Source organism: Pipistrellus hanaki (genome assembly GCF_964339955.1).
Source record: "Pipistrellus hanaki genome assembly, chromosome: 5".
Classification (NCBI taxonomy): domain Eukaryota; kingdom Metazoa; phylum Chordata; class Mammalia; order Chiroptera; family Vespertilionidae; genus Pipistrellus; species Pipistrellus hanaki.
Window position 1 is genome coordinate 21,290,005 of NC_140507.1, and position 22,093 is coordinate 21,312,097.

At 39.7% G+C, this 22,093-nt stretch overlaps 1 protein-coding gene across 3 annotated transcripts in view; it reads right to left on the reverse strand.

Moving 5' to 3' along the window:
- STK32A (serine/threonine kinase 32A) overlaps positions 1-22,093 on the reverse strand; it is an 86,050-nt gene that overhangs the window by 40,404 nt on the left and 23,553 nt on the right. For all 3 annotated transcript variants that reach the window (XR_014794972.1, XM_084883172.1, XM_084883173.1), the window contains exon 5: positions 2,743-2,916. Coding sequence is in view for 2 of the 3 variants with exons in the window: in XM_084883172.1 (XP_084739298.1) it covers positions 2,743-2,916 (174 nt within the window). In the remaining variant the exon portion in view is untranslated. The remainder of the gene's footprint in view (positions 1-2,742; positions 2,917-22,093) is intronic.

A 22,093-nucleotide genomic window follows, 5' to 3' on the forward strand; every position in this document is an offset into this window, starting at 1 on the left:
AAGGTGAAAACCAAGGTAGGTCCAAAATTTCTATTAGTTGTCATGTGCTATGTTTCAATTTTGTCTTTGTTATTTGTAACTTTGTGCTTCTAGTCAACCAGTCATTTGTGTGGTTCAGGCAGTCTTCATTCCTTCATATTTTACTGCACACTGATTATACAATGAAAAGCAAAACATACATGGCCCTAACACCCGGAGTTTACAACTCGGAAGAGCAAACAGACATTAATTAACTACACATAATAAATGCCACAATTCCTCAGGAGAGGTGCAAGCTGCTCTGATTGTGACATGAGGCGGAGGGTGGACCTTGGAGGCAATAGAAATGCCCCTGCATTGTTTGCTTCATCCCAGAGCACGTCATTTCATTTTAACACAGCGTTCAAAATGTCACTGAGTTTGCCTTCCATTCATGTGCTATGATGCAGAGACATTTCAGTACAAAGAGGCCTTTCTGAAGTCACGCACAAAGTCATAATCATGGGTGTTTGAAGGGCATTGAACAGAAAGTCAATCTTGGTTTCTTACTAAAGTGGCAAAATGATGTGGGAGCAATAAACAGGGAGAGGACAGAACAGTGATATTTGGGATTAGGGTATCAATGGTATCAAGTTTTCTGTTTTGTTTTGGATTGGGTTTTCTGCTCCAGAATTCCTTTAGGAGCACAGTTCTAAGCATACAGCAAAAGACCTCAGAGCATCGTGACTCATGATGAGAGGGAGAATGAAGTTCAGAGAAAGAAGGCTTGGAACCCACATTCAAACAGAGAAAGGAGACGGTTAAAAGGCTTGGTTTCCCACAGTTCCTGTCTCCTTTCTGAGATCTATAATGCCAGCAACCAAAACAGACAGTGATTGGCTATTGGTGGGGAGGATGAGTGAGCTTGGAGGCTCTGGGAGGGACTCCATAGGCTACGAACAAGCAACGTTCTGAGAAAGCGCTGTGGGAGAGCAGACACCAATGTGGGAGCCTGTGTTAGAAAGACCGCTGGGAACAGGATTCTAGTTATTGACAAAGCGCCAGGTGTGTAAATTTACTTCCCACGTCATGATTCACTGGTCTGCTCCCCACTTATCTGTTTTTCCGAAGAGCACATTTACAGTACAAATAAACCCTTCCAAAGACAGGAAATTAAATAATAACTATGTAAGTGTACCGGCCCAAGGCCAAAAGAAAAAGAAAATTGGTTCATGGTGCCTTCACAGAGAATCTATAAATGATTATGCTGCCTCTTTACTAATCAAGATAAGTTCCACATAAATGTTAGCTGTGGTTGGGCAAATATTTTATCTAGCCAATATTAATCATATCTTACTAAATGAGATATGATTATCATTAAAAACTCAGCAAATTCTTTAAGGACTAGAGATGACACTGGCGGTCACATGTGTTGATTTTTCATTTAATGGTGTGTGATGAATGCAAGTTGAGGTAGCAGACGGAACTCTCCCCCTGGGATCAATAAGCCTATGTTTAAATCCTAGCAATGCCATTTGTCACCTGTTTGTCCTCGGCAACTCTTTGAGCCGTGGTTTCCTCATCTGTGTAATGGGGATATTGAAATGACATGAGGATTCTGCCTTCAGTTTTGAGAATTTAATAAGATACCACGTGAGAGTACTTAGCAGTGCCCCGCATGTCATCAGGAAATAGTAGCTGCTTTGATGGTGATTGGGTTCAAAATTCCCACCAGTAAGCTAGGTAAAAATGTAGTATCTCCTAATCATGATTTTTTCTCATATTTAGACTAATCTAACTGTGTCTGCTCTGTTTACTTGCCACAAATTATTACGGTGATCAGGTGATATGTCACATAGGAAATCATCATTAAAACTACCAATTTCTCTATAAATGTAAAGTATTATCTTTCTTCTCTATTGTTTCTTTGGGTTTATAGCTGCCTTGTTATATTTACCTTGAAACAACACAGGTTTGATCTGTACGGGTCCTTGTACATGTTGATCCCCCCATAAATACACAGTCAGTTGTTCTTATCCCAGGGTCTGGCACCTGCGCATTCAACCAACCATGGATCGAAAACAGTATTTTCTATCTGCAGTTGGGAATCCTCAGATGCAGAGAGCAGACTGTAGGCCATTTTGTGTAAGGGACTTGTGCATCTGTGAATTTTGGTACCTGAGGATGGTCTTGGAAACAACCCCTTCGTGCACCCCACCTCTGCCTTCCAAGATACTGAGGATACTGAAGAACCATTCTTGTTAACTTTTGGGGGAGTCAAAAGTAATATGCAGGTTTTCATTGATATGGGTCTTAGCATCTCTAACCCCTCCCCGTCTTGTTCAAGGATCAACTGTATTTGTCTTTATTTAACATACATGTTTCCAAGTGTATAAAATAGGTAGTTTCTCTGCTGACAGGTAGTTAGGACTCATATGTTCTCCCCAGAGACTTTCCTTCCTATGAACTTCTTTATTAGTATTTCAATTAATTCATTTAATATTTATTAAGTTCCTGTGTGTCACCTTTCTCCTCTTCTTCTAAGCTAAGTTAGAAGATAGCACCAATATTCATTGGTTCTGGTCTTAGGGCACAATGTGCTTAGTTGTCTTGTTTTTTAATCTTCAAAATAAGGACAAAAACCTACTTCAGGGAATAGATGTAAGAATTAGGTGGGTGTTAAATGTCATGTTCCACAGGGACCCATTGAAGGCAGCATTCTGTTGAATACTGAATTCTCTCCTGTGCGCTCAGTCCAAGGCTGTCCCCTTGGACTTGACTGACCTGTGGATGATGCGCTGGCTCTGCAGGTAGTCCAGGGCCATCGCCAGCTCACAGATGAAGAGCTTCACGGTGTCTTCCTGGAAATGGACGTTCTGCTGTAGGTGATACCGTAGGTCCCCGCCCAGCAGGAGGTCCACCACCATGAACATGTCTTCCTCGTCTTGGAAGGAGTACCTGGGAGAGAGTCAGAAAGAAACATGTGTGTGGAACAGTTACACACAGAGGAATCCTGGAGGTGAAGACACCCTACAGATCTGAGCAGAGTGTGGTTGAACTAAGAGGTCAAGCTTTGGGAGTAGATGATTTATCATTCACTCTATGGCTCTGGACCCCCAGTTTCCACTCATATAAGATGGGAATAATAATAATATCTACCACCTTTGAACATGGTAAAAAAAAAAAAAGAAGTATAATAGCTAAGTCATGCCCTGGAATATAGTAGGCATTCATTAGCTGCTAGCTTACAAAGTTATAAAGCCAAGGAAACAAAGAAAACCTCACTTATTCACTTACCATTAACGATCATATCCTAACTACACTTTTTAAGAGGCCCATAAAATGTGGATTACAAAACCTCCTGGAAGCATTCTGGTGCCCATTTCCCCATGCCATGCTTCATTGCCCAGCAACACGATGAAAAAGCATGAACCAACACTAATGACAGGAAAAGAATTTAAAAGGAGCAATAAAGAAGTAAGTGCACAGTCCAAGGACATGATTTACCTAGGGTTTGAGAAGAGGACGTGAGGGAACGCTTCTCACCAGAGGTAAAACCCGAGCTACCTTCTGAAGGATGGTGACAAGAAAAAATAACTAAAAAATAAAGCTAATATCACTGACATTTCTACTAAGCAACTTCTTCCCTGGGGAAGACTCAGAAACATCCAACAGCAATACACCTAGCAGTCCCAGAATGCTGCTTTTATGCTCCCATTTTACAAATGAGGAAATCAAGGCTCACTGAAGTTCAAGTAATGCACGAAAATCAAGCACCCAATAAATGGCTGATCTGAAGAGTTCTCCGGGTCCAAAAGTCATAGTCAAAAGAGAAAAGTAGCACATGCTAAGCACAGACAGGGGAGAAAACAGAGTGTGTGTGGGGAAAGGAAACAGTGTGGGTTTTCTGGAATCACAGGGAGGATGGGGAAGTGTGAGTCCGGAGAGGAAGGCAGAGGGTAGATCCCAGGATGGGAGCTCACTCAGAATCTATAGGTGCTGGGGAGACACCGAGGGGTTTTAGGCAGGATGAATGATCCGATGCAGGCTTCACGCTTGATGGAGCAGGATGAGGTAGAGGGATGGGAAGAGAAAATGAGCCGCAGGAGAGCAGATCTGGCCTCTGCTGTTTGCAAAGAACTCCCTGTTTAAAAAAAAAATGCTTTCCTACTGCTTTGATAGGTTTTGTTTCCCTCAAAGACTTGGCATCCCCATAGAGCTCTTTGTATCAACACTGTTTTGACATGTTTCTCTTGACATGATGTCCCTGAAATCACATGTTCAAGTTTTACTTGAATCTGAGAATTAGTGCCTGCAAGCAGTGTCCAGGGATGCAAACCAATTCCTTGTGACCAATTCCCTGCTTAGGAAACAAATGTAGAATATCAATGATGGGTGAACGGTACTTCGTACATTTTGTTCTTTATAATGATCATTGTGCTGAAGGATAAGGAAGGGACTTGAAAACACAAGAAAAAAGAGAAATTCCATGAAGCATTCATGTGAGGCACTAAGATTCTAATGAGGAGTAACTGTCCTGATGTTTACTTGTTCAATAGATAAAATCGTGTTTACCACGGAAGACTGAGTCACACAGAAGATGTCGGAAATGAAGCTCCTGGGGGCAATTTAGACAGAAACACAGGAAGTGCTTTGTGAAAATCTGAGAAACACATCTTTGGTATTGCCTGTTAGGAAATGACATTCTTCACCTCGGTGCAATGACTGGCTGGTTGTCTCTGCCATAGGTTTTGTGGGCACCAGGAAAGGTGCCTGCACCTGAGCTGTTTGGCTCACCATCTTTCCAACTGCACCACTAGAATGATGTTTGTTGTGTTTTACAGTTCTTTCGGTAAGCAACAGTAATTACTATGCAACCATGCCTGGGACCTGTTGTACCTCAGAGTCCTCTCAGCTAACATAACAGAAAGAATGATTGCTTAGGCTGTGAGCAAAGTCTTTTAGGATGGCCAATCAATCAGGTAGAGAGGGTGAGGTGGATGAGAACTGAGTGTCAACTACTAACAGATCCAGATGCCAATGGAAACAATCTATGCAGATGGGGGTGGGATTCAGAACAGCTGTGACTGCCTTCAGCTCGCCACTGGAGGCAGGCAGGTGGAGAAATTAGTGACAGATAGAGGACTCTCCCCATGACTCCACTCAACTCGAAGGGGGACAGTGGTTTTATTAAACTCACCCTGCAGGAGCGAACTTTTTTTCTTATTAGGGTTAAGTTATTTTTATTCTAAGAACACACTGGAAAAGGTGCCCATCATGGCAAGATAACAACAATGTTCAACCATGCAGGGAATTATTAATCAAAGAAAAAGAAGACAAGGCAAGAAGCAACATGCTTCCTTTGCCCAGTCTGAATCTCAATTTATTTAAGCCTGGAGCCAGGTTTAGCTGTTAAAAATCATCTTTCTCCTTCAGCACATAAAATCTGGAAACTCTCTGTCTCAGAATTTAAACTCTCAGAGGGAGTTTAACTATTTTATTTTCTAGATCTGTACCTAGTGAAATAGTACAGTTTGGTGATAGCTGGAATATGCAAGTTTAGATCATTATTAGTATTTTTCTTTTTTAAAGGAAAGAGTAAGAGTTATTTTGTATCTTGGTCATTTAGCACCTGGACTCACTGTTGCATTTCTACACCTTTTGTTTTTTTGGAATGCTACCTCATGGGTTATTATTTCTTAGTTGATAGCTCCAAAATGAACAAGTCTGGTCCCAGTGCATGGGAAAGACATTGCAAAACGTGCTCAGTGAGGGGAAATAAATAATAAAAGGCCACCTCCCTAATGCACCCTAGTCTACTATGTTTGACTCAGACCATTGTATTAGGCTATTCGGATTTCTCTCTCTTATCCTAAGACATCTCCAATTCATTCCACACAGCACAGTTACATGTTAAAAATGTGAGTCTTATGTTCTCCAGGCTTGTAAAACCCTTTCATCTATTTCCATGGTAAGCATGTCAAACTCTCGGCCTGCGGGCCGCATGCCTTGTTTATTTGGCCCGTGTTAGCCTTTGAGTTTGACATGCTTGCTGTACAATCTGGCCCTGTTTCCTTTTCCAGACTTATCTTTAAGATCTTTTCTTTTCATTCCTCCACTAGGAGTCCATGCCTTCCTCTGGTCCAAGAAGCTTGTGACATGGTGTGGGCCATGCTGTCTACTGTCTGCTTGTTTTCTATTTGCTCTCCAGTCTCAGCCCCAGTGCCACTTCCCACTGAGCCATGTCCCACGTCCATGGTAAAACCTGGCTTCCTGTTTTATGTGATGCTGGGTTCTTGTTCACAGAACTAATGGTGATTTGAAAATATTTTCCTGTGTGCAATTGGGCGACCTGTTTTCATTCTCACTGTGCTATCAGAAAGCATGCCTGCTTTTACTCATCCTCGACCTCTCAGTACTTGTCCACTATCTGAAGCGTACGCTCTACAAATAGCTGTAGAAAAAATAATAAATGAATAAACAAAGAAGGGAAAGAGAAAAGCAAGGTTAACACAAAAGTGTCAGGTGGGTTTGTGACACATTCTCTAGGCTCTATTTTTATAAAATCAGCATGGTTACCAAATAAGTTTAGACAAATCACATCTTGAGGTAAACCTCAGTCTAAGCACTGAAAGAGACCTAGAATATTCTCATATGCAGTGTTTTTTGAATTGATGCTCACCACCCATTAATGGGTTGTGAAATAAGTTTGGCTGTTGTTTTGAAGAAATGAAATAGGTTAAATAACAGAATAAATTCTATTAACATGTAAGGCTACATATTATTCATGAAACTTTGGTTCTTGCGAATACAACGTGTGTCATTGTGTGTGCATCCACCAGCTAGTGATGAAAAACATCTTTCTTTCTATTGGTGGAAGTCAAGAAAAATGATGAGTCCTGGCCAATTTGGCTCAGTGGATAGAATGTCAGCCTGTGAACTAGGGGTACCCGGGTTCGATTCTAGTCAAGGGCACATACCAGTTTTGTGGGCTCTATCTCCAGTAGGGGGCATGCAGTAGGCAGCCGATCAATGATTCCCTCTCAACATTAATGTTTCTCTGTGTGTGTGTGTGTGTCTCTCTCTCTCTGTCTCTCTCTCTTCCTCTCTGAAATCAATAAAAATATATTTAGAAAAAGAAAAACGACACGGGGGAAGCTACTGCCAATTGCAGCACTATTGCAACAAATCCTCATTTAGACTCTACCTAAGCAAGGGTCAGTTCTTATACATCCAACTAGCAAAGCAAGGTAGACACATGACTGGTATTAGTTATTGCTCCTAAAAGCTATTCGATTTTGGAGAAAAGACATTGATTGATTTCAAATATATCACATCGAAGGGAAATAAACGTGAGAAATGCACAGGCTTCAGGCAGGCCTGGTTAAATATCACATGAATTTAGAGAAAGGTTCTTAAAGGAAACTCAGAAAGGATACCTGTACATTGAGAATGGTTTTATGTATCACATGGTGAAGAGTAAGTTAGATATACTGTATGTAAAGTTATTAACACAAAGCATTTTCACATAGCATAATGGTGAAAATCTTGGCCTTGAAATCTCAGGTCTGCCCTTTAACATCTTTGTAATAATTGGAATAAGCCCTAAGCCTCCCCGTTTATAATAGAACATGCCTCATATGGCTTTTGGGAAGATAAGTGAGTTCAAACATATAAATGGCTTACAACAGTGTCTGGAAGATAGCAAGTAACAGATGTTAGCTATTATTATAATTACCTTCCTTTTTCCACTCATAAATGTAATACATCTCTGGTAATAAGCAGATAAATTTGTTTTATGCCAGTGTATCTTATTCTTGTATATGAGGTAATTATATGTAGATAGTTTTTATCAGTGGTATAACCAGCATGCTTCCCATTAATTGAGCTTACTATGTCTCAGACATGATATTAGGTACTTTATGTATTTTATTGCATTTGATTGTTACTACAAACCTATGAGGTAAGTAATATCATTATCCCCACTTTTTCCTGATTCAGGATAAGAATTCAGGGTTAATCCTCAAAAAAAAAATAGCAAATCAAAGCCATCAACATATTAAAAAATTATATACCATGACCGAAAGGGATCTGAAATCAATCAATGTAATACATCGTGTATTAAGAGTGAAGGGCAAAACATATGATCACCTCAGTAGGACAGGAAAAGCACTCATTTGTGATAAAAACAAACAAACAAACAAAAAAAACCCCACACTATTAACAAATGTGGAATAAAATGAAGCTGTCTGAATCTGATAAAAGGAGGCCACAATAACACCTATAGTGAACATCACAGTTAATGGGGAAAGAATGAATGCTTTACCCTTAAAATCTGAAACAAAGCAAAAATATCTGTCCTCACCTCCATTCAATATAGTACTGGAGGTTCTAGCCAGTATAATTAGTGAGGAAGGAAAGAAGGAAGGAGGGAGGGAGGGAGGGAGGCTGGCAAGGAGGGAGGGAAGGAGGGAAAAGAAAGAAGTAAAAGTGCCTTTAATCACAGACAACATAATTCCATATATAAAAAATCATAATAGTATATTGATACTTAGAATATATTTTTTAAAGGATATACACACAAGCATGAAAAAAATTATATTACATATAGGATGTCTCAAAAATACATACACATACTTTAATTATAAAGGCAGTATTTATAAAAATAAATTTCATTTTCAAAATTGAGCTCCCAGCTATTAAAGTGTGTGTGTATATATATATTTTTTTTTTTTGGAACACCCTGTGTATATGTCAATATAGACATAATTTTTTCTTGAAAATAAGATAACCAGCTATCTAAGTGGTAAAATTATAAATAATTTTATTCATATTTTTATATTTTAAAGACCAAAAAAATTAACAAAAATATTTTCTACTTTGATATATCTATGTTATCTTCTTGCCATGAGACATACACAGTAAAGTGAGTGTAGACAACAATATTGTGTTATAATCGTCAAACTTGCTGAGACCACGCACTAAAAAGGATCATTATGTAACATGATAGATATGCTCATTATCACTACATATCAATCATATTACAATATGTAAATATGTCAAATTAACATGTTGTACACCTTACATTTGCCCAATGTTATGTGTCAAATGTATTTAATTAAAAAAGGAATAAAAGTAATATATGTGTCTCATCAGGAAAGGAACTAACACAGATAAGTCACTTCTAATCTATATAAATATTTAGTACTTTTCATCAAATGCCGAATATTCACATTTCCATGATTGTTCTTTGAATGATCCTTTAAAAAATTATAAACTATTTGTGTCTTCTAAATGAAGTCAAATAAGATTCACATATTACCTTTGGTTTATGCACCTTTAAAATCTTTTCTTTTTAATTTTATAGTTTACCTGACACCTCTTCTTTTATTCCTAATAATTTTTTTGTTGAAAAAAACAAATCACTCTTTCTGTAGCATTTCTGCAATCTGAATTTTACTGATTGCATTCATATCACATCTTTCTAAGTGTTCCACAGCTCTGTATTTTGTGAAAATTGGTTAGATCTGGAAGCTTGCTCAGATTCAGATTTAATTTTTTTGGTGGAAATACTACTTCACAGATAATGTGTAATCTTTGATCAGGAGGCATAAAATTAATAAGAGTACATTTTCATGGTGTTATCAGCCATTAATCATCTTACTGTCTAGATCCAAAAATTCCTTAGGGATGTGATATTTCAATTCTCTCATTTCCCCTTTGTATTTTAGCTGGAGGACTTTTATAAAGAAAAATTGGCTTTCATCAATTCTTTGGTTACTCTCAGGTACAGTTCCTATTAGGAAAAGTAAAGTAGGTAAAACAATTGCTTGAAATTTTTAATTGAATTTATTGAGTGACATTGGTTTGAAAAACCATACAGATTTCAAGTGTACAACTCAATAAAATTTCATCTACACCTGCTCATGCGCCCATCACCCCAAACAAAGTCTCTTCCCATCCCCATTTTTCTCCCTTGCCCACCTCCACCTACCTCCCCCCACCCTTTCCCTGTGGCTATCACCACATGGTTGTCTGTGTCTGTCAACATCACACTAAAGCTTTTGCACAGTAACCATCAACAAAATAAAAAGGGAACCCATTGGATGGAGAACATATATGCTAATGATACATCTAATAAGGAACTAATCTCAAAAATATAAAAAGAACTTACACAACTCAACACCAAGAAGATAAACAATCTAATGAAAAAATGCTCAAAGTCACTAATCATCAGAGAGATGCAAATTAAAACCATAATGTGCACTTGAGCTATTTCCAGATCTTAGCTTTTATAAATACAGCCCAAGTGCCCGGCAGTAGATGAGTGGATAAAAAATGACGTGTGATATATTTACATAGTGGAATACTATGCAGTTATAAAAAGAAATACCTCTTACCTTTTGAGACAGCATTGGAGGGACTTTGTAGAGTATTATGCTAAGTGAAATAAGCCAGTCAGAGAAAACAAGTATCATATGATCTCACTCATATTTGGAATCTAATGAACAAAAAATAAACCTGAACAAAACACAATAGATCCCAAAACATAGAAGCATGGAACAGGCTAAGGAGTCTCATAAGGAAGGCAGGGGATTAGCAGTGGGGAAAGATTAACCAAAGAACTTATATGCACTTATGCATAACTCATGGACACAGACAGCAGTGTGGTGAAGGCTTGGGAATGGAGGTGGGACAAGGAGGAGGAGGAGAAAAAGGTGGACATCTGTAATACTTTCAATGGTAAAAATGTAAAGAACACACACAATGAAATACCACTTCACACCTGCCAAAATGGCTATCATCAATAAGCCAGCAAACAAATGCTGGCCAGGATGCAGAGAAAAGGGAACCCTAGTGCACTGTTGGTAGGAATGCAGACTGGTGCAGCCATTGTGGAAAACAATATGGAGTGTCCTCAAAAAATTAAAAGTGGAACTGCCTTGTGACCAGGGATCCTACTTCTGGGCATATATCCTAAGAATCCCAAAACACTAATTTGAAAGATTATATGCACCCCTGTATTCATAACAGCTTTATTTACAATAGCCAAGATCTGGAAACAGCACAAGTGTCCATCAGTAGATGAGTGGATAAAAGAGCTGTGGTACATTTACACAACGGAATACTATGCAGCTATAAAAAAGAAGGGGATCTTACCTTTTGAGGCATCATGAATGGACCTGGAGATTATTATGCTAAGTGATATTAAACCAGACAGGGAAAGACAAATACAATATGATCTTACTAATATGTGGAATCTAATGAACAAAATGAACTGACAAAATAGGAAGAGAGGTATGGAACAAATTAAGGCTTTATTTGTCACTTTTAAAAAAAAAATTTTTTTTTAAATATATTTTATTGATTTTTCACAGAGAGGAAGAGAAAGGGATAGAGAGTTAGAAACATCGATGAGAGAGAATCATCGATTAGCTGCCTCCTGCACACCAAGGTACATGTGCCAGCAACCAAGGTACATGCCCTCAACCGGAATCGAACCCAGGACTTTTCAGTCCGCAGGCCAACACTCTATCCACTGAGCCAAACTGGTCCCGGCTTTATTTGTCACTTTCAAAATGTGTTGGTTTCTTAGAATCCTCCCCCCAAAAAAATCAGTAAGTTTATTTTAACTAATGAATTCATGGGTTTGATGCTATCATCCTTGTTGATGCTCAGTTCATAACTGTTCTTTGACCAATAGGAAAATATTTAAGTTGAATCATATGTTATTTTGAAATGACCCTAGGAGGTTTTGATAACTTTATGACTTTCTGATGTGAAAATATTCCCAGCTACCTTGCACATGTCCTCTTCCAGACTATCTGGGGGGTAGATGTGTTTGCTGTAATCTGGTTGTTATTGTTACTAGGATTTCTCAGCGGACAGAAATAGAAAAAATGAAGATATTTGATGTGGGTAAATGTATAGTGTACGTATGCATACACAAATGTAAGCTAAGATAAATAATAAATACATCCTAAGTTCATAATGATACTCGGCCTGTTCCCTATGAAGGGCAGTCAGGTTGTTTCTGGTCTTCTGCTATTACTGACACTGTGACAGTGAAAACCTTTATGCATATTTTTTTTGTATTCTGGCCAGTCTGACTTTGGTGTAGATTTCTAGAAGTGGGTTCCCTAAGATAAAGACTTGATAAAACAAAGGTAAAGGCACATGCAATTCTTGCTCATTATTGCCAAATTAATCTCCATAGAGGGTGAATGATCTTTGTATTCCCAACAGCAACATCTGGGAGTTCCCATACCCCCACATCCTCTCTCTAGAGCACATGTGTCAAACACAAGGCCCGCGGGCCAAATCCAGCCCGCCAGGCCTTGCAATGTGGCCCGCACCGCGCTATCATCACTGCACTCCGCTGTCAGTTTATGACATTGTCAGTTTATGACTGTTCAGTAAACCATTCGGCCCGCGATTTAGGCTGGATTTTAGATTTTGGCCCCTTCTCTGATTGAGTTTGACACCCCTACTCTAGAGTATGTTGTCAAATTTCCAGAAGTTTTTAACTTCAGAAACACCCACTAATGGAGCAAGAACATTTGAAATGTATATAGTACTTCTTCTGTCTCATAAGTAGCCTTATTAAGTTCTCCAAGGAAAAAGCACACCGTTAAATGCCCCCATGAAAACACACTAAGGACCTCACTCACTCTTGTGTATCATGTGTATGTATAGGTTAAATACCCATATAGCTAAAATTCATTTAGGGTTTACATAGATCCTTTGGACAGTGAGTGGAATGGATTTGAGGGCACTACCATGTAAGAGTTATAAGAAATGTCAAGTAAAATAGAGACTGACTTATAGATAGAAAGCAGGTAGACAGACTCATAGATAGAAAGCAGGCAGACAGCTCTGGTGGGAGGGTGTTGAGGGGTGGGAGGATTGAGCAAAAAAGAGAGAACTCATGGACATGGACAGCAGTGTGGTGATTGTAGTGGGAAGGGGCTGGGAGGTGGAAGAGGACATAGAGGGGGAAAATGGTGATGGAAAAATTAAAATACATTAAAATACATTGTAATGTATTTTAATTTAAAATTTAATTTAAAAATACATTTTTTGGAAAAATAAATTATTGGGTACATTTCAAGCAAAAGAAACTTGTTGTGCATTAACACCCTTGATCAAAGTTCATCTTTCCTCTACTTTAATCTTTCCTAACCTATTCTTGCCAAACACAAATTACATGTTACCTCTTTCTGTGCACTTCCCTAGCACCCAGTCATTTCTCTGGTATGGAACCTATCTATATAGATGGTTACATTATATTATGTTGTATCAGGAAAATTAATATTTTTTTTACCTAAATTCCTCATTTGACTGAGCAATGTGATGAATTTGTGATTTGCTCACCTTACATACATCAGAGCCAACCTCCTGCTCCCCAACAGCTTGGTCTATAATGAGCACTTGTCTATTCAATGGCTATTTTACAAATATTTATTGTATATTTATTTACATGTACAGTTACTGGAGATAAAGGAGTAAACTAAAGAACATGGTTTCCCCCTTCTTGAAGCTAATCATTTATAACAAATAAACAAATATTTACATGAGCAAATATGTGGTTATAGTGTGTGCTAAGGGCTGTGAGAGAGAAGTGCGGGAAACCATGATGAAGATTAACAGAAAAGCCTGACCAGTGTGGCTCAATGGTTGAACATTGACCCATGAACCAGGAGGCCGTGGTTATATTCTCGGTCAGGGCACTTGGCCAAGTTGCGGGCTCAATCCCCAGTAAGGGGGTGTGCAGGAGGCAGCTGATCAATTATTCTCTCTCACCATTGATGTTTCTATCTCTCTCTCCCTCTCCCTTCCTCTCTGAAATCAATAAAAACATTTTTAATAAGACCAACAGAAGAACCTAATTTTTTTTTTTGCTCATTTTTATTTTTCAGGACCTGAGTTTGATTGTAGGGGCTCATGAAATCCTCAGAGAAAGTAATGCACATACTTACCTGATTCAAACCATAAATTATAGCCTCAAATAAAGTGAACAAACATCCATGATTTACACAATGAAAAATTTTGTGGGTGATTTTTTAAAAATCACACATAACAGGTTGCCAATTATTTTCCTGACGTTCTGATGGAGTAGTTGGCTTTCCTTCAGCACTGACCTTTATCTGGACAGAGCTCTGAGTGATACTTTGCCATCTGTGGGCTCATGTACACTGGCTCCAGAGATGTTACTTATGAAGCCTGTCTGGGGAAAATTTGACTAATTATTTTCTACAGAATCTCTGGAGCCATTACCTCAGAGACTAGGACAGCCAGTCCACAAGCCAAGGGGAATAAAAGATGTAACCATGTAAAATGAAAACCCAAGATACAAGCTCAGATGATAACAAGGAACAATTAAATCAGACTCTTACCCATGGTGTTTATCAGGGATTCAGAAAAGTACATTTTGATGTTGACATTTTTTGTGCTTCATGAGACTCATAGGCTGATTGGAGAGAGATGATCTAAGGGGGTCATTGATTGGCAAGTGGCCACTGGTGATTCTGAGAGTGACTGCGCAGATCTGACCTGGCTGAGAGAGGTCCAGGACGTGCTGAGTCACACTTTAATGTTCACCTGGCTCAGGGTGTTGTCTAGCCTCTACCTCTGTAGCCAGAGAGGCAATTTACTTCCTGACTGACCAAGTTGCCAGCCCAGTCTCCGAATTTTAGGGTAGAGAGAGGATTTCCCAGCACTGCTACCAATTATAGACAGACAGACACACACACACACACACACACACACACACACACACACCCGTGCCTACTTCACTGAACTACTAGTTCAGGCATGACAGTAAGGGCCAAGATTCTAAGGTTGGGTCCCGGCTCAATAGTCTTAAGCATATTATAAAAATAGCTTTGCCCTTGCCAAGATTAATTAATATTGTCTGCCCAGGGATGGGGAGAGGGCAATAGTACTTTATTTTTCTTTTATTTTTTTTCTTTTATTTTTTTATTGATTTGAGAGAGAGTGAAAGAGAGACATACACATCAATTTGTTGTTCCAATCAACTCATTGGTTGATTCTTGTGTGCCCTGACTGGGGAATCAAACCAGCGACCTTGGTGTATTGGGATGACACTCTAACCAACTGAGCTACCCAGTCAGGGCAATAGAAATTCTTATTTTGCCTTTCATGCCCTCCTTCTAACCTCTCCATTTGTAATGCACCCCACTTCCCTTCACCTGCCCCGTGTTTATAGTCAAACCAGACCACGTACATCTTCAGAAAGGTTGGGATCTTTCCTGCCTTTTTCTCTCATCTCAAGTGGTCCTTTTATCCATCTCTATTTCTGATGCCCAGTGGTTGTAACTCTACCAGGGAAGCAAGAATAGGTATAATTTTTCTCAAATTGGAGTGTAGTAAGTTATACGTGTTGATTTTGTTTTACTAAAACATTATAATTTCAGAGCCAGTTATTTTAAATGGCTCTTTAAACTTTTGATTTTGTGGCTGAATTTAATTTAAAAAAATTGGTTTTAGAGATTTGGAAGTAATGATACATATTTAAATTAAAACATAAGTTAACACTGAGGACCTTAGAGAATTTGGAGGGTGGGATTTGGAATCCGGAATTGCTATCACTTTCTGGGTTTGTGATTTGGGCAAGGAATCAAACCTCTCATCGTTGGCTTAGTCATCTTTGTAAGGAGACATATGATATTTGAAGATATATGAGACAAAGATATGACAATCTATGAGATAATGCATGCAATATCTTAGCATAGTACCTCAAAGGTATAAATCCTCAAAAATATTAGCTGTCTTAAAGAGTGATTTCACATATGCATAATTTCCCCCAACAGTGTAATTCTTCAGCCAAAGTACAGATGAAATCTTAAAATACTGAAGACCTTCCCTATGGAAGCAGGACAAATAGACAAGATGTCCACCATACATGTACTCAATATTGTTCTCAATGCAAGTGCAAGAGGCATGAAAAGAAAAAATAAGACCACCAAATAGGAAGAGCTAAAACTGGCATTATTAGTTAATGACATAACTGTAACTACTAAAATCCCAGAGAACCTACAGGCCTATTAAGAATATAATTTTGTAATTAAAAATATGATTTTAGCAAGGTCACTGGAGACAGAGGCAATAAATTGTGAGGCTAAAGTAGATTTTGGCTGGTGCTGGTGGAACAGACAGTAAGTTCTTTGGGCGGCACTGAGTTTTCTCAGGCAAACACTTTAATGGGGAGCTGAGGTCATCTTACGGATGTAGCCTTGAGCTTTTAGAAACTGTTTTGTTCAGAAGAGGGCTCCGAGGAACCCAGCTAGAGTTTGGTCACCAGGTGGACCCAAAGTCAGAAGCAGGGAGGATTTTGAATGTGCTTTGCTGCTGGCTTTTAAGACAGAGAGAGGAACTGTGAGCCAAGAAATGCAGACAGCTTGAGGAAGCTGGAAAAGGTAAAGAAATAAACTCTCCTTAGGACCTTCAGAGGAACACAGTCCTGCTGACAGCTTGATTTCAGCCCCGTGTGATTTTACACTTCTGACTCTCAGAATTGTACGATAATAAATTTATGGGTTTAAATTTTTTTCATATTCTTTTAATGAGGTACAATTCATTTACAGTAAAGTGCACAGGTATTACGTGTACAACATACTGAATTTTTACAAATATACTAGAGGCCTGGTGCACGAAATCTGTGCACTTGTTGAGGAGGGACCCTCCGCCTGGCCTGTACCCTCTCCCAGTCTGGGAGCCCTCAGGGGATGTCTGACTGATGACTTAGCATGCTTCCTGCAGTCAAATATCCTTAGTGCTGCTGCAGAGGCAGGAGAGGTTCCCGCCACCACTGCTGAACTCACCAGCAGTGAGCCCGGCTTTCTGCCCCTTGGTGATCAGTGTGCATCATAGCAGCTGGTCATTTTGCTGTTTGGTCAATTTGCATATTAGCCTTCTATTATATAGGATATCTTCATGTAATTGGCATCACAGTAAAGGTAGCAGAGTATTTCAGCCACTCCAAAAGTTTGCCATATACCTTTTAGTTAAGCTCTACAACCCATAAGTAATCATTGTTCTGCTTAATTATATATTCATTGATTGATTACATGATGACTGTTTGTGAACAGTAGTGTAAATAACAATGCAGGGCAGAAGGGAAATAATAATCTTAAACATATAATATTATGAAAATAGCTTTGCCCTAGCTGGTTTGGTTCAGTGGATAGAGCCTAGACCCACAGACTGAAGGTCCCCGGGTTCGGCTCCAGTCAAGGCAGGCTCAATCCTCAGCCTTGGCTGCAGGCTCAATCCTCGGTCCTGGTCAGGGTGCATGCAGGAGTCAACCAATTGATGTGGCTCTCTCACTATCTCTCCCCTTCTCTTCCACGCTTTCTAAAAATCAGGAAAAAGAATACTTAGGTGAAGATTTAAAAAAAAAAAAAAAAAAGAAAGAAAGAAAGAAAAGAAAAGAAAAAAGAAAGAAAAAGAGCTTTAACCTCAAGTACTCCAGTTTTTGTTAAGTCACTGAGTTTGTGATCATTTTTTACAGCAGCAATAGAAAAGTAATAGAGTTATTTCTGAGTAATAGAATTTCTGTTTTCATTAGAACTCCATGCATTTGCATATTTTATATATGTATTATCGATATATGCAGTCAAAAGAATGATTTATATATTTAATAATTGAGAACAACAACAACAAAAGAGGCTTTCAAATGCCCAGGCCAGCTCCAGCTCAAGTGAACTTGCTCACTTAAGAGTCTTCTCTGGCTGTGGGGTCTGAGGGGAAATTCCATTCTGGAAGGGGCTTCCCTGAGTTGTTTATTAAAGCCATTCATTAAGCACCTACTACCATATGTGTGAGCTGCTTTATATACATATTCATAGCAGTACCTTTGCCACGGGTATTGCTCTTATTCCAAATGATAAATGAGGAAGCCAAGCAGAAGAGATAAGGTTTCTTGTTCAATTCACATACTAGTAGATACCAAGTGGTGATGTAGGGCTTCAAATGTGGGTCTCTCTGATGTTAGGGCCTGCATAGATCCTGGAGTGGGTGTGACTAAACGAAGGGATGTTTGTGAGCGTGCAAAGGGTAGCAGTGGTATGATGGGGAAAGAGCAAACAAGCAAGAGCCAGAAACCTGGCCCCACCACTAAACCACTTCATTCATTTAACGTGTGTGCTAAGCACTATTATGAGAGCTGGGGAATGAGGCAGTGAACAGATCATACAAACATACCTGCTTCATGGAGTCTGTATTCTTATTGGGTGTGAAAGACAATAAACAAAATAAACTCAGTTTCCTTGCACAAGATTATGTAAAGGAGTCACAAGATGTCTATGGAGGATGGTATAGTGTAGCCAGAAGAACACAGGCTTTGATGTCAGGATTCCAAGGTTAAGTCCTGGCCTTGCCACTTCCTAGCTGTGTGACTCTGGGAAAATTACTCAACCTCTCTGAGCTTCCATTTCTTCACATGTAAAACTAGAATAATAATCCCTATCAACCTAGATTGTTAGGATGAACACATGAAATAATCTATGTAAAACCCAAAAAGTAGTAGAATCCCATGGATAGGAACACTATTACTATTGCTATTAGTATTGTTAATATTATTGTTATTATTATTATTATTGATTCTGGTGCCCTAAGGCTGCCCTGAGTTCTCAGAGTCTGTGATTCCCTGAAGAAACACTGGTTTTGAGTCACAAATGATGGAGGTGTCTTCCCGGGAACCCTTTTACTCAGCTCCGTTCAGCCCTCTGGCAGGACCCCCTTTTCACACTCCCAGGACACATGGTCCCTTTCACTGAACACAGGCCATCTCATCTCCTAATTCCCCGAAATGACACATGGACCCTTCCCACTCACAGGAGCAGAGAAGCGGGTAAGGAGGGAGCTGGGTGTAGGGGAAAGTGGAGCCCAAGGAGCTGTGTGCAGCTGCAGATTCAATCACAATTAGCGAAAGCCACCTGGGGAACAGGCTGTGCCCGGCGTGGCTGGGGCCCGTTTGTTTGCAGGCTGTGGGTTGCCAGGGCTTTGTTAGCAGCCCTCAGCGAGGGCCTCGCAGGAAGATTTTATTTGCTTTTCCTGCCGGGCAGCCTTCGCTGCATAACCTGGCCTACATCTGACCACTGTGTTCGGAGTGGGGCCAGGTTCGTGGCGGCTGGGAAGATTTGAATTTTAATCAGAATGTTCTTTCACCTTTAACACTGCTGCTCCTAAGCTAGTGAATTTCCTTCCCTAAAACTCTTCAACCCACACATACACACACACTCCCTTTTATACTTTTCATGCCCTTTTCACAGTTAATGTATTTATATGACATTTTCTTGAAATATGGTTTTATAGATATGAGAGGAAGAGAGAGGGAGAGAGAGAAGCATCATTGTGAGAGAGAGACATCAATCAGATGTCTCCTGCACACACCCCAGTACCCTGACTGGGAATCAAATCTGTGACCTCTCATTGCATGGAAGGACACTCAACCCACTGAGCCACACTGGCCTGGGCCACATGCCATTTGACCATGTCAGCCTATCCTGAGTATTGGAGATGTCAGACAGGCAGGTCAGGCACTCTGTTCACTCCTGCTGACATGGCTTCTCCGTGGTGTGAGTCCCTCTTACAATTAGGTTGTTGGGTTTAGCGAATAAAACACAAGATGCCCACTTAAATTAGAAATATGAATAATGAACAATCTCCAGTTAAAATATGTTCTGTGCAATCCTCGGGACATATACTATGAATTATTGGTTATTTATCTGTAGTTCAGATGTAACCGTACATCCTGTATTTTATCTAATTACAGCTTGTCTGTGATGCTCAGTAAATACATACATGAATGAAGAAGTGAACAGAGCTAATGCATGATCAAAAACAGAAAACCCAATGCAGATATTTTACTGGGAAGTACACAGAACACCTTAGGGGTGATTATTTCAAAGTGATAGGATTATTGAAAAATTTCTGTTTTTCAATGTGATTCTGTATACTTTTCAATTTGACTAACATGAGCAGAAAAGGTTTATTTATACCTATATAAGCATACACTATCAAACAAAGTAAACCTGCTTACAAGAGAAACAATTTGTGTTTTCCCTCAGCCTGAAATCCAGAATTTTCTGAACACATCCCTGTGGTAAGGGACATTTTGGGAATACATGAGAAGATTATTGAAAGCAATATTGAGAAGCATATTCTGCATATCAGGAAACTAGAACACACAAAGGGGTACAAGGAGTTCAAAAAATATTGCTGCTATTTTATTAACTGTACAGTGCTTCTTAAGAAAATTGGCTCCTGAAGCTTTGGGAATGTAAAAGTAAGTCCAGTTAAACCCAAGACACAAATCTTGACTAAATTGTGCCTAACATACTGGGGATGCTTTATTTTTGTTTGATTTGCAGAATGAGGGTGGAAAACCAAGTAAGACAAGCATAAGCTCTTACAGAGAATGAGTTGAAAACCCCTCCATGCCCCCACACACAACTTCCCATGATGCCTTGTTCCAAGCATCATTCAAATGTACTTTGATGGGCATGTTCAGAATGTGTCACCTTAATGGGGCAAGGAAAGGAACTAGAATTTGTAAGATGCTTACTATGTGCTGGGCACTGAGCATAGCACTTTGTCTCATTTCATTCATATAAACAACCCAAGTCATACCCATTAACTCTAACTTCGAACAACGTGACTTAATGATAAAGATTGCTCACAATCACACCTCCAGAAATATTGCAAGGTCCTTAATAGTTGTGGAAAGAGTGACTTCCATTTACTATGCTTGTACTTACTAAGGCAGATAGCATTTTTTTTTAACAATCTATTTTTATTGACTTAAGAGAGGAAGGGAAAGAAAGAGAGAGAGAGAAACATCAATGGTGAAAGGGAATCATTGATTGGCTGCCTCCTGCATGCCCCACCCTGGGGATGGAGCCCACAATCCAGGCACATGCCCTTGACTGATATCGAACCTGGGGCCCTTCAATCAGCAGGCTGACACTCTGCCCACTGAGGCAAACTAGCTAAGGCAGACAGCATTTATTAGAAGACCTTTCGTTCAGGGTATAAGAGATAAAGGTTTTCTGCTGTACCTGGAGGAATGGTTCCCCTCCCAATTTTCAGTTCTGAACGTGGGGCTAGAATCATGGGATGAGGGGTGGGGTATCTCTCCTCTCTCCTCTCAGTGTTAATGGCGCCCAGTGTTCCACTGTGAGATTCAGTGTGAGAAGACGGAAGGACAGGGTAGATGTCATGTCGTCACCAAGTCAGCACCCACGAAGAACAGAAAGTCATCTGGAATGACGCCATGTCAGCAGATAGCAAAGTCTGCAAACCTTGGCTGGCTTAAAGTCTCGTTACACCCACCCATGTGGTGGGGAAAAAAAACAAGATTATAATGAAATCAGCCTTACCTACTCAGTGATGAGAGACAAGCAGGAAAGGGTGAAAGGCTGTCTGTCTTTTGAAGGGCTCCCAGTCTTAAAGAGAGAAAATTAGTTGAGTGAACTTTTAAAGAAGAAAATGTGACTATGGACAAAAAGAGCCTGTGAAGTGAGAGCACTTCCTTATTCTCAGGGTGGAGAGAGACGGAAAAAGGGCAATTTGATGATTGCTGTGGATGGGGAAGAAAGGGCTGCCTCCATTTAACTCTTCCATGGCAGCGTTTTCAATGGGCCCCTCGAAAATACTGCTGAATGCATGAGCCGGAGCCAAAATTAGACTCTCCCATGTCTCAGTCGTGCAGAAGCTATAACAGACCTGTCTCCCAGCCACCCAGAACCATCTTCTATTCAATGGCAGTAGGTAGCATTTGAGCAAAGTGCATGTTAAGTGAAGTGTGTTAATTAAAGAAGGAGAGAGACAGGTTTCATGCACTGGTTCCTCCAGAGGAATGTCCCTAAATACACAGTGACATGTCAATTACTTTTCCATTAGTATTTGCTGAATAAAGACCTTTTTCTTGCCTTTGCCTGCAAGTAAGCACTGCTTGGCGTGCATATTTAAATGACAGTCCTACGGAATTAGCTTTAAGAATGGGCTCTGAACACAATGGCTGCCTTCAAATGTAGAGCAAGATGAGACAGCCACAGAAAGACCTCCACACATTAAAAAAAAAGGGCAGGAAGTCATAGGTAAGCCAAGC